We start from the raw sequence: 13,153 nt of genomic DNA on the forward strand, positions 1-13,153 counted from the left end.
TTTTAAGTCTAATAAAAACTCTGAGGCCTTATCCGTAAGGCCTTATGATATGGCTACCTGGAGGCTTCCTCTGCATGATATAACCTTGGTCTTCACAACCCCTTATCTTAACGCAGACAATTATTTCTAATGATTCCAGGTGTTTAAATAAAAGCTCTTTCAACCCACCTGACCTGGAAAGTCCAGCTCCCCACCTTCCAGTTGTTCCGCCTTTCCAGAGGGATCCAATGTATATTTTACATGTATTGATTGATGTCTTATGTCGTCCTAAACTGTTAAAACCAAGCAGCTGTAGATGGGCCACCTTGGGCACATGTTCTCAGGATGTCCTGGAGCTGTGCCATGGGCCATTAGCCAGTTATTATTTGGCTCAGAATAAAGCTCTTCAAATATTTTACAAAGTCCCACCCATTTCGTCGACAGAAAGACATACCTCCTTCAGCTCGCCATCACATCTTGTGTGGGTCTTTCTTGTTCCAACAGAGCACACCAAAGATCAAAAAACAGTCTCCAGAGCTTCAGTATGTGTGTACTTGACAAGCGCAAAAGAGCTGACCGCCGTGAATGGAGGACCAGTTCATTACGGTCAGCCATGTCCCCTCTGATGTTCTTCCTTTGGGAACTTGCTGTGCCTCATAGAATCTGAAACGACAGTGAAATATTTCTCAGACTTGTTCTAGATTACCTTCTGGGGAAATCTGGATACTTGCCGTTTAAGAGTCAGCAAAGCCCCCCCCCCCACGTACTTAAGAGCCCCGGAACTGCATTTCTCAAGGCTCCTCCAGGAGCTCCCAGCTTTTTTCCGTTAAGGTCAGCGCGCCCTGCACTATGAGGCCGGGCAGGCAGCAGCGTAGGAACTACATTGCCCAGAAGACACTGCGGGCGGCACAGTGAGTGTAGCCAATGAAGATCTAGCAGAGAGACCACCAGCGAGGTCTCAATAGTGTGGGCGGGACTTCCGGCGGCGCCGTTCGGGTTCTGTTAGCTTGGCATCGTTGAGATCTGTTCGCCTGATTTGTGGTGTGCCAGAGGTCTGGGTCGGGAGTGAGGTGGCAGAGCGGAAAAACGCGAGAAGCGGCGTTCCTTCTACACAGTGGCCAGAGTGAGGATCGGCTGAGTAGGCTGCAGGCGCTGCTGCCTCCACCAGCGTCCAGGTGACCGCCGTTCCCACCTGGCTCTTCGCTGGCTGGACAGGAGGCGGCCGCGCCGGTGAACCTGACCGAGGTGCGTGCCGCGTCCCAGGCCGCCCGCCCAACCTCCCCTCCCCCAGTGCTTTAGTCCCAAGGAGGGGCCCTGCAGGTTAGGCTGTTGTGTCTCAAAGAGAGCGGCTGGGACTGCGGTGCGATGAGGCGGGGGAGCTCGTCAGAGACCGACAGGTCTGGGATTTGGGGGCGCTGCAGAACGGGCGGCCCTGGGGAGCCCCATCGTCTTTGTTTCCAGGGAGCAGAGGGTGAGGCGCAGTCTCCCCTGGAAGGGCAGTGGAGCCACAGAAAGCCATAGAGGGCTGTGCAGGGAGGACGGATGGAAGGGTCACGCCCAGAATTCGAAGTTAACGTTGGGGAAAACAGGATGTTGAACGGGGGCAGGGGAACCGCCGGGGAGATCCCTTGAGTTATTTTAGAGCTGGGCCAGAGGGGTTGCAGTAGAGAGGAGAAGGGATGAGATTCTGGTTGGATCTGAGAGATAGAGTCAACAGGATTTCCTGCTGCATCAAACATAGCTGTGAAGGGTATATTCCATGGGTTTTGTTTTGGCCTGAAAAGCTGAAAGAATGGAATTAGAGAGATCAGCTTAAGGAGCAGGTTTCAGACAGAAGATGCTGGTTTGAATTTTGGGCGACATCACATGGGTAGGTGGACCTAAGTTCCACAGGTCAGGGAAGGCCTGGGGCTTGAAATGAGTTAGAAGTTGTGCATCTGAGGAGAGTTGGCCTTTGGATCAGATTGAGAAGGAAGAATCATAACGCTGTTTTTTCATATGGGCTGAGGGAGGGGAGGGCTCAGATTTGGAGGAAAGACCATGGTAGGGAGGGTATCTGTGATACTCCCTGAAGAAGGAAGCAGATATGGGCTAAGAGTTTGGTCTGTTTCTTTTGAAAAACAGGCCTGGATGGATAAGGAGTTGCCCTGAAATGTACAGACTGAGGCATGAGGTATTGTAGTCACTCCACTCTCTAACTCAGCCAGCCCCGAGGGCCACTCTTTGGGGAACAAGATAAGGCCATGGAGCAACTGGGTCCAAAACTGGGCAGGGCTTTCTCACAACCTCCGTGACAGTTAAGGGCCTCTAGCAAGCTCCCTTTATAGCATTAAATGGCAGGCGGACCTGTTTGCTCAATGGAGGAGTAATTGATTGCCTGCTCAGCTCCATCCTACAACTCATTAACTTGGGAATGTAAAAACATGTAATTGATTTAAACGCTAATAAACTATATCAATCTTAAATAACCAAGCAGGTCAGAATCTAGTTTAAAGACAGTTTATTCACGTTCAAATGTTGATGATAGCCATCTGGCAGCATAGATTCAAGTTGTCCTGAATATACACTTTAATTAGCAGCAGTTACAAGTTTTTTGGTTTTTTTTTTTTTTTTTTTTTTTTTAGAAAAGCAGTTTCTGAGTTGCTTACCAATAACATATTAAAATAACATACATTTTTATTGGCTATACATTGTTCTATACGTTATAGATTACAGAAACATGAAGATAATAGGTGAGACAGCTAGTCAGGAACAAAATGCCTTTAAACAGTTGTCCTCAGGCATAGGTTCAGGGGTGTGACTGACATCTCATATTCTTGTCTCTGAGCCTCATACATTTTGTGTAGGTGAGACAGCTCTGGGCTTTTTTTTTTTTTTTAAAATTCTCAGCCAATATACTAAATGTGTACATATAGGTCATTGGAAATAAATGTAATCAATAATTTAAATATATTAAAATATTTATTAATTGTTAGAAGGTTAATTTACCTGTAACTGCTTATAGTACAAAGCTTTATATATATCACATTTCCTTAAAACATTAAGGAGTGGGGAAAAATACTCAAATTTTCAAAACCCTTCTATCTCATTTGTGCTAACGTCATGTACAAAACCATTAATCCTATAGAAATTGCTTATACATAGTTTGCATTACTTATGCTTCTTGTCAATATGAGCCCTATGAAATGGGAACCCTTTTAATCTCCATTTTACACATAAGGACACTGAGGCTTAGGGAAGGTTAGTCCTTGTCCAAAGATACAGAGCTGCTAAGAGGCAGCACTGAACTCAGGACTTGCTGTAGCCTCAAATCACTTTGCTCCAGTACAGGGCAAAGGTGGTTGTACAGCCTAGCCTGTAGGGTGCTGCAATACTGTGCTGTTACTCATGGCTTGCCTCTTCTTACAGGGTCCATGGCAGTGGCAGCAATGCATGAGGACCCTGCACAGGTAAGTCAAGGGTTTCTCAGGCTCTCTCCCCCAGCCCCTCACCACTTATCACTCTGATATTTTAAGCTTGCTGATATAGGGAAAGGTGGTGTCCTGAAACTTCATGTTTTTCCCTTCCTTGGGTCTGAAGACTGTAGTTCCACCACAACCAGGGGTCAGAACTCAGTCCCTGGTTATACAAAGTGGTCCTAGTTCCAAGAACTGATGGTATAAGATGGGGCAGGGCATCCAGGCACAGGATATAGGATATTCAAATGCTTACTGAGAAGTCTTAGCTGGGATGTTTAGTGAACTGAAAATTCATGTTCTATCTGGTTGTGATAGAGAGTATGGCAGCAGGGTAGGAGGTTGGGGCGTGCAGGGATCAGGGATGGCATGGCAGTCTAAGGTTCTGGCCTTTCATCTGAGGGTGGTAGTAGCTAGGGAAGGTTCGAAGGGAAAAAAAGAGATGACCTGACTCAGATTTTAGTGGCTCCCTCTGCCTGCAGAATGGAAGACCATGTGAGGGTGAGTGTGGAGCCAGGGATACCTGGTTGATTGGCCTGCAACAGTCCAGGTGGAGGTTGTTGGTGACTGAAGGAGAGTGGCAGTGGTGGAAGTAGGAGCAGTGGGTGGCTTTTGTATGTGTTTGATCTAGAACTGCCTGTATTTTATAATAGAGAGAGCAAGGGAGCTGAGATGGGAAGAGGGGGTCAGGAATGGCCCCATAGTTTTGGCCTCGTTTGGAAGGATGAATGTTCCAGCAACTAAGATGTAAGTTCTGTAGTAGGGGGAGTGTTTATATAGTAGAGCATATGAGGAACCAAGTTTTGGCCAAGTCAAAAATGTTCCAGTACAGACAGAGTGGATCACACCTGTAATCCCAGCACTTTGGGAAGCAGAGGTGGGAAAATAGCTGGAGGTGAGCCTGGGCAACATAGGGAGACGCTGTCTCTACAAATAATAATAAATAGCTGGGTGTGGTGGCATCTGCCTGTGGTCTCAGCTAATCGGCCTGCTGGGGCAGGAGGGTCGCCTGAGCCTGGGAGGTAAAGGCTGCAATGAGCCATGATTGTGTCCCTGCACTCCAGCCTGGGCAACAAAGTAAGACCCTGTCTCCAAAAAACCAGGCTGAAACAAAAAATACATTAAAAATGTTTCAGAGACTCTGAGTGGAGGTGCCAGCCTGGCAGTTGTGCACACAGGACTGGAGTTCAGTGTAGGTGTGCAGGATGGAGACATCCACTACATGACAGATGAACTGTTGTGAAACTGGGTCAGACTTACGAATCAGTGGTGTTAGTGGGAAGGAAGGAGAAGGAACACACTGAGGACTGCGTCTCTGCATTGGGCACCTGGATGGTGTTGGTGGGTGTCACAAAGAGAGATGAGAGAGTGGATCGACTGAGGGTGTGTTATGCTGGGGGCGGCCTGTGGAGTATAAGAAGGGCTTTTGAGAGGAGAGTGGTCATGAGAAGGATGGTGAGACATCTCCACAAACTTGCCAGGGTTTTGTAGCGAGTCTTGGTTGGACCTGGGTAGTTTTCATGTTAACTTTAGGGGAAGATGGGATCATGAAGGGGCATTGCTAGTCCTGGGGTGGGGATAGCATTGAGGAGGTCAGTGTGTCTGGACTTTGGATTAGGATTAGGGGAATAGAGAAGGTTATGACTGCTTATGGGACATCATGTACAGTGCAAAAGGGAGAGACAGCCAAGATCTGTAACTCGGAGGAGGTATACAAGAACTGTGAGGTTGTTTGTCACTTGCGTTTGGGGGACTGAGGTTAAAGCAGGAGACAGGACTGGGAGGGAGACCTTCAGAACAGGGCTTGGTGCTGCCCCAGGCACTAGGGAACATTACATTCTGGGCAGCCCAGGGGCAAATATGGTTCTGGTTGCATTTGTCATGCATTGCAGGACTCCATGTACAGAGTGTCATGTTGGTAGACCATGGAAATGCTCCTGGTTGGGCCAAGGTTGCTGTTAGTATTGCAAGAGTGGAGGAGTTAGATACATGAGGTAGGTACTGTCCAAAGTGAGACCTGAAGATGAGGGGAGCGTGAATGGATGGTCCTAGCCCTGGCAATGAGCACATGAGGGAGAAGGCTGAGTCTTAGTTCGGGTGTCTAGGAGGCAAGATCTGGAGAACCCAGGAAAACAGGGTGATAAAAGAAGGTAGATCTGGCCAGGCATGGTGGCTCATACCTGTAATCCCAGCGCTTTGGGATCATGAGGTCAGGAGTTTGAGAGCAGCTGACCAACATGGTGTATTTTTGGTTTCTACTAAAAATACAAAAATTAGCCGGTCATAGTGGTGGGCACCGGTAATCCCAGCTACTCAGGAGGCTGAGGCAGGAGAATTGCTTGAACCCAGGAGGCAGAGGTTGCAGTGAGCTGAGATCGCACTACTGCATTCCAGTCTCAACAACAGAGCAAGACTCCATCTCAAGAAACAAAAAGAAGGTAGGGCCGCCTGTGCTAGGCTTTGATGATGATGCTTGTGCTTCTTCCCCACCCATCTTTGTGCTGTGCCAGACTCAGCGATCAGCAGCAGTGGGGGCAAGAGCAGGTGTCGATGCTACCAGGATGTGGTGTCTCTTCCTCCTTGGGAAGTGGGTGGAGGCTAAGCAGGGGATGGATGTGTGTGGATGTTGGGGAAGCACTGAAGATTCTGAAGACCCGTGTATCAGTGATTGGCCCACTGGATTTTAATTTTTGGGAAAGAGTGAGTGATGACAGAGAGGCTAATGGCATTGAAATAATTTTTGTTACTTTCATTTCTTTAGTGCTGGGGTAGTGCCATGCTGCACCAGGCCACAGGAAATAGTAGATTTGGTCAGGAGGGAGATGCACGATTAAAGGGAAAGTGTACGTCAGAGAGTGTATTGGGGTTTTGGTAGGAAAGGCATGCAGGGCGGGATAAGGAGCTTAAAACTCCATGGTTTGCATAAGTCTGGCAGCCTTAGGGCTTAGAGATTATCTGTTACTGTGTGGTGACTTGTGTTGATAAGGACAGAAGAAAAGATCATGTATGAGCATTATTAGATAGGCATTTCAGCATATGGGATCTGGATTGCAAGGTAAAAACATTGACTGTTAGTTTGGCCCTCTAATTCTTAGATTTCAAGTAGATAAATACAGATCTAAGGAAACACAAAATAAGAAGTTGCTCATGGACTGAAGTGTCATAATTTTGGCAGGATTGTATGGTCTTTGAGGATGTGGCCATATATTTCTCCCAGGAAGAATGGGGGATCCTTAATGATGCTCAGAAACACCTGCACAGCAATGTGATGTTGGAGAACTTTGCGCTTTTGTCATCAGTAGGTAAGGGCTTCATACCTACTCTGGTGTCTTGTGCTGGGTGCTGTTTTTTTACTCTTTCCCATGACAACTCTGTCTTTCTCACACCAGATTGCGGGTGCTATGTCCTCTCCTGGTTTCCTGGCAAATGTGATGGGGCAGCCAGTGCTAGGTTGTGTATACTGTACCACCTTTCTTTAAGCAGTCCCAGCGTCTGTTGCTCTGCAACTTAACAAGATAAGGCTCAGAAGTCAGAAATCTTCAGGTTTCTTTAAGATATCCTCATGGCTTTGCCTGTCCCTGGTTTGATTACACTGTCCAAATGCATGAAACCTCTGCCCAAGGGTTTCCCTGTTTCCCTTTTCGGCATACTGGGAAACACTGTCTGTACTAGAAATTTCAGGCACCTACCTGGTCACCACTTGTGAGGATTGTGAAGTTATTCTACAGGACTCTCTAGTGGATATTCTGGTAATTTTAGAATGCAGCATGCCCTGGGTTTATAGCTCCATGTACATGTCGTCCCCTCCCTTTCCTTGCCTCTCCCCTAACTTGACTTGTGCCACAGCTAGATAGTTGCCCACCTTGAGCAAGGGGGAGGTCCCTGGGTGCCTGACAGAGTGGATAGTCCTCTATTAATGGCAAGAGACACTCAGAAGGACTTGGCCCTGGCGGGTGAAAGCTGGGAAACGATATGGTATCAGGGCTGGGTTCAAATCACATTGAGAACTTATCTTGTGACCACTATTGTTTGATGCAGGGCCACTGGCCACCCTTCACTCTTCCTTTCCATCCCTGTTGTTATTTTTACTCTGACTTCCAACCCCTGGCTCCCACTTCTGACCCCTCCTCTCCAGCCTTTCCTTCTCCACCACTCTCTTCCATTCTCCCTTTGCAGTGCGGTCTAATGTATGACCTGTACTTTAGGTGTTATGAGGTTTGTATGTGTCTTTCAGTAGTTCTTGTACACTTGCTCTCATGCAATTAGATCTCTCTGGATCTGGACACAACAGTCATGGCCTGTTGAAAGCCATTTGTAGAGGAGTAAGTTGGAAACTCCACCTGCCCTCCCTGCATGGTACTTCTCCTGTGTGTCCTTACCACCAGGGTTCCCCCATTACACACACTTGACAGGCCCACCTCTGAACAGTGGGCTTCCTCTCACTGACCTTATTTCCTTGCCTGTGACCAATGCTGTGCCCTCATTTGTGGGTGTGCCTCACAAACATTTGTTATGGGGCTGCCTTCTCCCCCCAGAGTTAACACACACTTCACCAGTATTTCTGTTCTTACAGGTTGTTGGCATGGAGCCAAGGATAAGGAGGCACCTTCCAAGCAATGTGTTTCTGTAAGAGTGTTACACGTCACAACTCCGAAGCCAGCTTTATCCACCCTGGAGGCCCAGCCCTGCAAGACATGTAGCACACTTCTGAAGGACATTCTGCACCTGGCTGAGCACAATGGAACACACCCTGAGCAAGGGCTGTACACGTGTGCAGCAGAGCATTACCTGCACCAAAAGGAGCAGATTAGAGAGGAGCTCACTAGAAGTGATGAGTGGAGGCCTTCATTTGTGAACAACAGTGTTCACATGGCAGAGAGGAACTTCACCTGCACACAGAGTGGCAAGGATTTTACTGCCAGTTCAGACCCTCTCCAGCAACAGATCTTAAACAGTGGGTGGAAGCTGTACAGGGATACCCAGGATGGGGAAGCCTTTCAAGATGAACAGAATGATTACAACTCCAGCCAAGGTGGGAAAGACTTTTGCCACCAACATAAGCTGTTTGAGCACCAAAAAACCCATACTGGGAAGAGGGCTTATGAGTCCAGTGAACGTGGGAAATTGTTTAGGTACAATTCCAACCTTATTAAGTATCAACAAAATCATGCTAGAGATAGGCCTTATGAATGCACTGAATATGGAAAGACCTTTATTAGAAAGTCCAACCTAGTTCAGCACCAGAAAATTCATATTGAAGGCTTTCTTTCAAAAAGGGCTGACCCTCTTGAACATCAGGAGATTTGTAGTAAACCAACACCTTATGAATGCACCCAATGTGGGAAAGCTTTCCTTACACGGGCTCATCTGGTTGGTCACCAGAAAATCCATACTGGAGAACAGCCCTATGAATGCAACCAGTGTGGGAAATTTTTTATGTATAACTCTACACTCATTAGACATCAGAAAGTTCACAATGGGGAAAGGCATTATGAGTGTAGTGAATGTGAGAAATTGTTTATGGACAGCTTCACACTCAGTAGTCATCAGAGAGTTCATACTGGAGAAGGGCCTTTTGAATGCAGCATATGTGGAAAATTCTTTAGTCACTACTCCACACTCAATATACATCAAAGAGTTCATACTGGCAAAAGGCCTTATAAGTGTAGCGAATATGGAAAAGGCTTTAGCCTCAAACTTGTTCAGCACCTGAAAATTCACACTGGAGAAAGGCCTTATGAGTGCACTGAATGTGGGAAAGCCTTTGTTAGAAAGTCCCACCTAGTTCGGCACCAGAAAATCCACACTGAAGCATTTTCAAAAAGATCTGATATTCAACACAAGAAGATCAACATCAGGCCAAGGCCTTATGCGTGTAGTGAATGTGGGAAGGCCTTCCTTACACAGGCTCATCTAGATGGTCACCAGAAAATCCATACTGGAGAATACCCTTATGAATGCAATGAATGTGGGAAATTCTTTATGGACAACTATAAACTTATTATTCATCAGAGAATTCACACTGGAGAAAAGCCTTATAAATGTAGCAAATGTGGAAAATTGTTTAGATATCGCTGTACACTGAGTAGACATCAGAAAATTCACACTGGAGAAAGACCTTATGAGTGCAATGAATGCGGGAAATTCTTTATGGACAACTACAAACTTATTATTCATCAGAGAATTCACACTGGAGAAAAGCCTTATAAATGCAGCAAATGTGGAAAATTCTTTAGATATAACTGTACACTGAGTAGACATCAGAAAATTCACACTGGAGAAAGACCTTATGAGTGCAGTGAATGTGGGAAATTCTTAAGGGATAGCTACAAACTCATTATTCATCAGAGAGTTCACACTGGAGAAAAGCCTTATGAATGCAGCAACTGTGGGAAGTTCCTTGGATACCGTTCTACATTAATTAAACATTATAAAGTTTGCACTGGGGAGAAGCCTCATGAGTGCAGTAAATGTGGGGAATTGTTTAGGACCAAATCAAGCCTTATTACACATCAGCAGTCTCACACTGGAGAAAGTCCTTTTAAGTTAAGGGAATGTGGGAAAGACTTCAGCAGCAAATGTAATACTGGTCAGCACCAAAAAAATCACAGTGGAGAAAGGTTTTATGAGTGTGGTGAATGCAACAAAGTGTTTAAATACAACTCCAGCCTCATTAAACATCAGAGAATTCACAGTGGAGAAAGGCCTTAGTGCAATGAATGCAGGAAAGTCTTTAACCAAAACTGTCACTTCATTAAGCACCAAAAAGTTCATATCAGATAAAGAACCTATTAATATATATAAATTTAATGTTGAGAGTTTAGACAAATCTGCAAGGATTTCCTGCTGGGAACTACGTTAAGAACATTTGTAATTGTGGCAAAATACAGGTAACTTAAAATCTACCATCTCAACCCATATTTAAATGTACTGTTCAGTAGTGTTAAGTCATTCACATTGTTGTCAATTAATATCCAGAAGTTTTCTCAACTTAAACTAAAACATTAAACCCTTTAACCAGGGATCCACAACCCCCAGGCTGCAGACTGGTACCAACTCCAGACTGCCCCGGTTTCAGACTGTTAGGAACCAGGCCAGCATTACCACCTGAGCTCTACCTCCTGTCATATCAGTAGCAGCATTAGATTTTCATAGGAGTACAAACCCTATTGTGAACTGTGCATGTGAGGGGTTTAGGTTGTGTGCTCCTTATGAGAATCTAATGCCTGATAGGATCTGAGTTGGAACAGTTTTATCCTGAAACTATCCTCCCCCTCCTCTGTCCCTGGTCTGTGGAAAAGTTGGCTTCCATGAAACCAGTTTCTGGTGCCACAAAGGTTGGGGACCGCTGCTTTAAACCACTCTTCATTCCCTACTCCACCCACCCCCTGACAACCACTACTGTATGAATTTTACTACTGTAAATACTTCGTATGAGAAAACTTAAGTTTTAGACTTCTGTGACTTATTTTGTGGCTTGTTTTCCTTAATGTCTTCAGGGTTTATCCATGTTGTAGCATAACTTATAATTTTCATCTTTTTTAAAGGCTGAATGAAATCCCATTGTAGTCATGCATTGCTTAACAAGAGGAGTATTTTCTGAATAATTCATCTTAAGGGATTTAGTCATTGTGTGAACTAAGAGTGTACTTACACAAACCTAGAGGGTACAGCCTATTACACACCTAGGCTGTATGATATGGCCCATTGCTCCTAGGCTGCAAACCTTAACAGCATGTTACTCTATTGATTATTGTTCCCTGATTGAAACACATCAGGGAGTGAGTTGTGAGTGAACGTAAAGCTCTCGGACATTACTGTACCCTGTTGTAGACTTTATAAACATTGTACACTGAGGCTACTCTAAATTAATTTTTTCTTTAGTAATAAATTAACCTGGCCGGGTGCGGTGGCTCACACCTGTAATCCAAGCACTTTGGAGGCCAAGGCGGGTGGATTACCTGAGGTCGGGAGTTCAAGACCAGCCTGACCAACATGGTGAAACCCCCGTCTATTAAAAAAAAAATTAAAAAATTAAAAAAAAATTAGTAATGAATTAATCTTAGCCTACTGTAACTTTTTTACTTCATAAATTTTGCAATTTTATTTATTTATTTTTTTTTTCTTTTTTAGTTCTGAGAAATTAACCTGTACTGTAAACTTTGCAATTTTAAACTTTTTCACTCTCATAATAACACTTATCTTAAAACACAAACACATACAGCCTGTATAGAAATATTCCTTTATATTCTTTTATAAGCTTTTTCTATTTAATTTTTTTAACTTCTTAATTTTTTTTTAAACTAAGATACACATTAGTCGAGGCCTACACCAGGTCAGGATCATTAATAACACTGTCTTTCACCTCCACATCTTGTCCCACTAGAAGGTTTTCAGGGTCAATAACATGGCCTTGTTATCTCCTATAATAGCAATGTATTCTGGAATATTTTCTGAAGCCTGCCTCAGGCTATTTATTTATTTTTATTTTTATTTTTTTTAGCCAGAGTCTTGCTCTGTTGCCCAGGCTGGAGTGCAGTGGCACAATCTTGGCTCACTGCAACCTCTGCCTCCTGGGTTCAAGCAATTCTCCTGCCTCAACCTCCTAGATAGTTGGGATTACAGGCGCCCGCCACCACGTCCAGCTAATTTTTGTATTTTTAGTGGATTCAGGGTTTCTCCATGTTGGTCAGGCTGGTCTTGAATTCCTGACCTCCGTGATCTGCCTGCCCTGGCCTCCCAAAGTGCTGGGATTACAGGTATGAGTCACAGCTCCTAGCCATCTCACGCTATTCTTACTATTTTTTTTAGAGACCAGGTCTATCACCCAGCCTGGAGTTCAGTGGCATAGCCACAGCTTACTGCAGCCTTAACGTCTTTACCTCAAGCTATCCTGCCTCCAGCCTCCTGAATAGCTGGAACTACAGAAGTGCCACCATACTCAACTAATTTTTTTTTTTTTTAGTAGAGATGGGGTCTTGCTATGTTGCCCAGACCGGTCTTGAACACCTGGCCTCTGGCTGTCTGCCTTGGCCTCCCAAAGTGCTAGGATTACAGGCATTAGCCACCATGCCTGTCCATACAGTTAACTTTATATATATACATATACATATATAGAGAGTGAACACTCTAGTGACAAAAAGTAGAGTAAATATATAAACTAGTAGCAGTCATTTATTACCAAGTATTTTGTACTGCACATAATTTTATGTGCTATCTTTTTATATGACTGACAGCCCAGTAGGTTTGTTTGCACCAGTGTCACCACACACACTTAAGTAATGTCATTGAGTTAGTGGCTATGATGTCACTTTGTGATAGGAGTTTTTTTAGCTCTGTTAAAATATGGGATTACTGTTATACACGTGGTCCATGGTAAACAGAAATGTGTGGCACATGACTGTGGTATACATATATGCCACTTTTTCTGTATTCTTTGATCAGTGCACATTTAAGTTACTTCCACTCATCTGCTGTTAATGCTGCTGTGATCATGAATATTCAAATACCTCCTGAGGCCATGCTTTAAGTTCTTTCTGGGCATATACCCAGAAGTGGAAATGGTGCTTCCTGTTAATTCTGTTTTAAATTTTGGGGGGAACTATTTTCCGTAGCAGCTGTACCATTTTACATTCCCACCAGTGCAGGGGTTCTAGTTTTTCACATTATTGCCAACACTTTGTTTTTTGTTTTTTTCAGTTTTGTTGTTGTTGTTGTTG

At 44.7% G+C, this 13,153-nt stretch overlaps 1 protein-coding gene across 3 annotated transcripts; it reads left to right on the forward strand.

Moving 5' to 3' along the window:
- The first annotated feature begins 955 nt into the window (after window positions 1-955).
- On the forward strand, window positions 956-10,889 carry ZNF749 (zinc finger protein 749). Of its 3 annotated transcripts, XM_037731731.1 has the most exons (6): window positions 1,167-1,224; window positions 3,388-3,428; window positions 6,610-6,736; window positions 8,008-8,904; window positions 9,073-10,069; window positions 10,151-10,889. In XM_037731731.1, exons 2-6 carry the CDS (start codon window positions 3,393-3,395, stop codon window positions 10,215-10,217), a joined length of 2,124 nt encoding a protein of 707 aa, XP_037587659.1. In that variant the 5' UTR covers window positions 1,167-1,224; window positions 3,388-3,392; the 3' UTR covers window positions 10,218-10,889. The 3 variants fall into 3 exon arrangements, with proteins under 3 accessions (XP_037587658.1, XP_037587659.1, XP_017364977.1); XM_037731730.1 differs by lacking the exon at window positions 1,167-1,224 and adding an exon at window positions 956-1,049 and having other exon boundaries at window positions 9,073-10,889; XM_017509488.2 differs by having other exon boundaries at window positions 9,073-10,889.
- Window positions 10,890-13,153: the final 2,264 nt, after the last annotated feature.

Source organism: Cebus imitator, unplaced genomic scaffold (genome assembly GCF_001604975.1).
Source record: "Cebus imitator isolate Cc_AM_T3 unplaced genomic scaffold, Cebus_imitator-1.0 Scaffold417, whole genome shotgun sequence".
NCBI lineage: Eukaryota > Metazoa > Chordata > Mammalia > Primates > Cebidae > Cebus > Cebus imitator.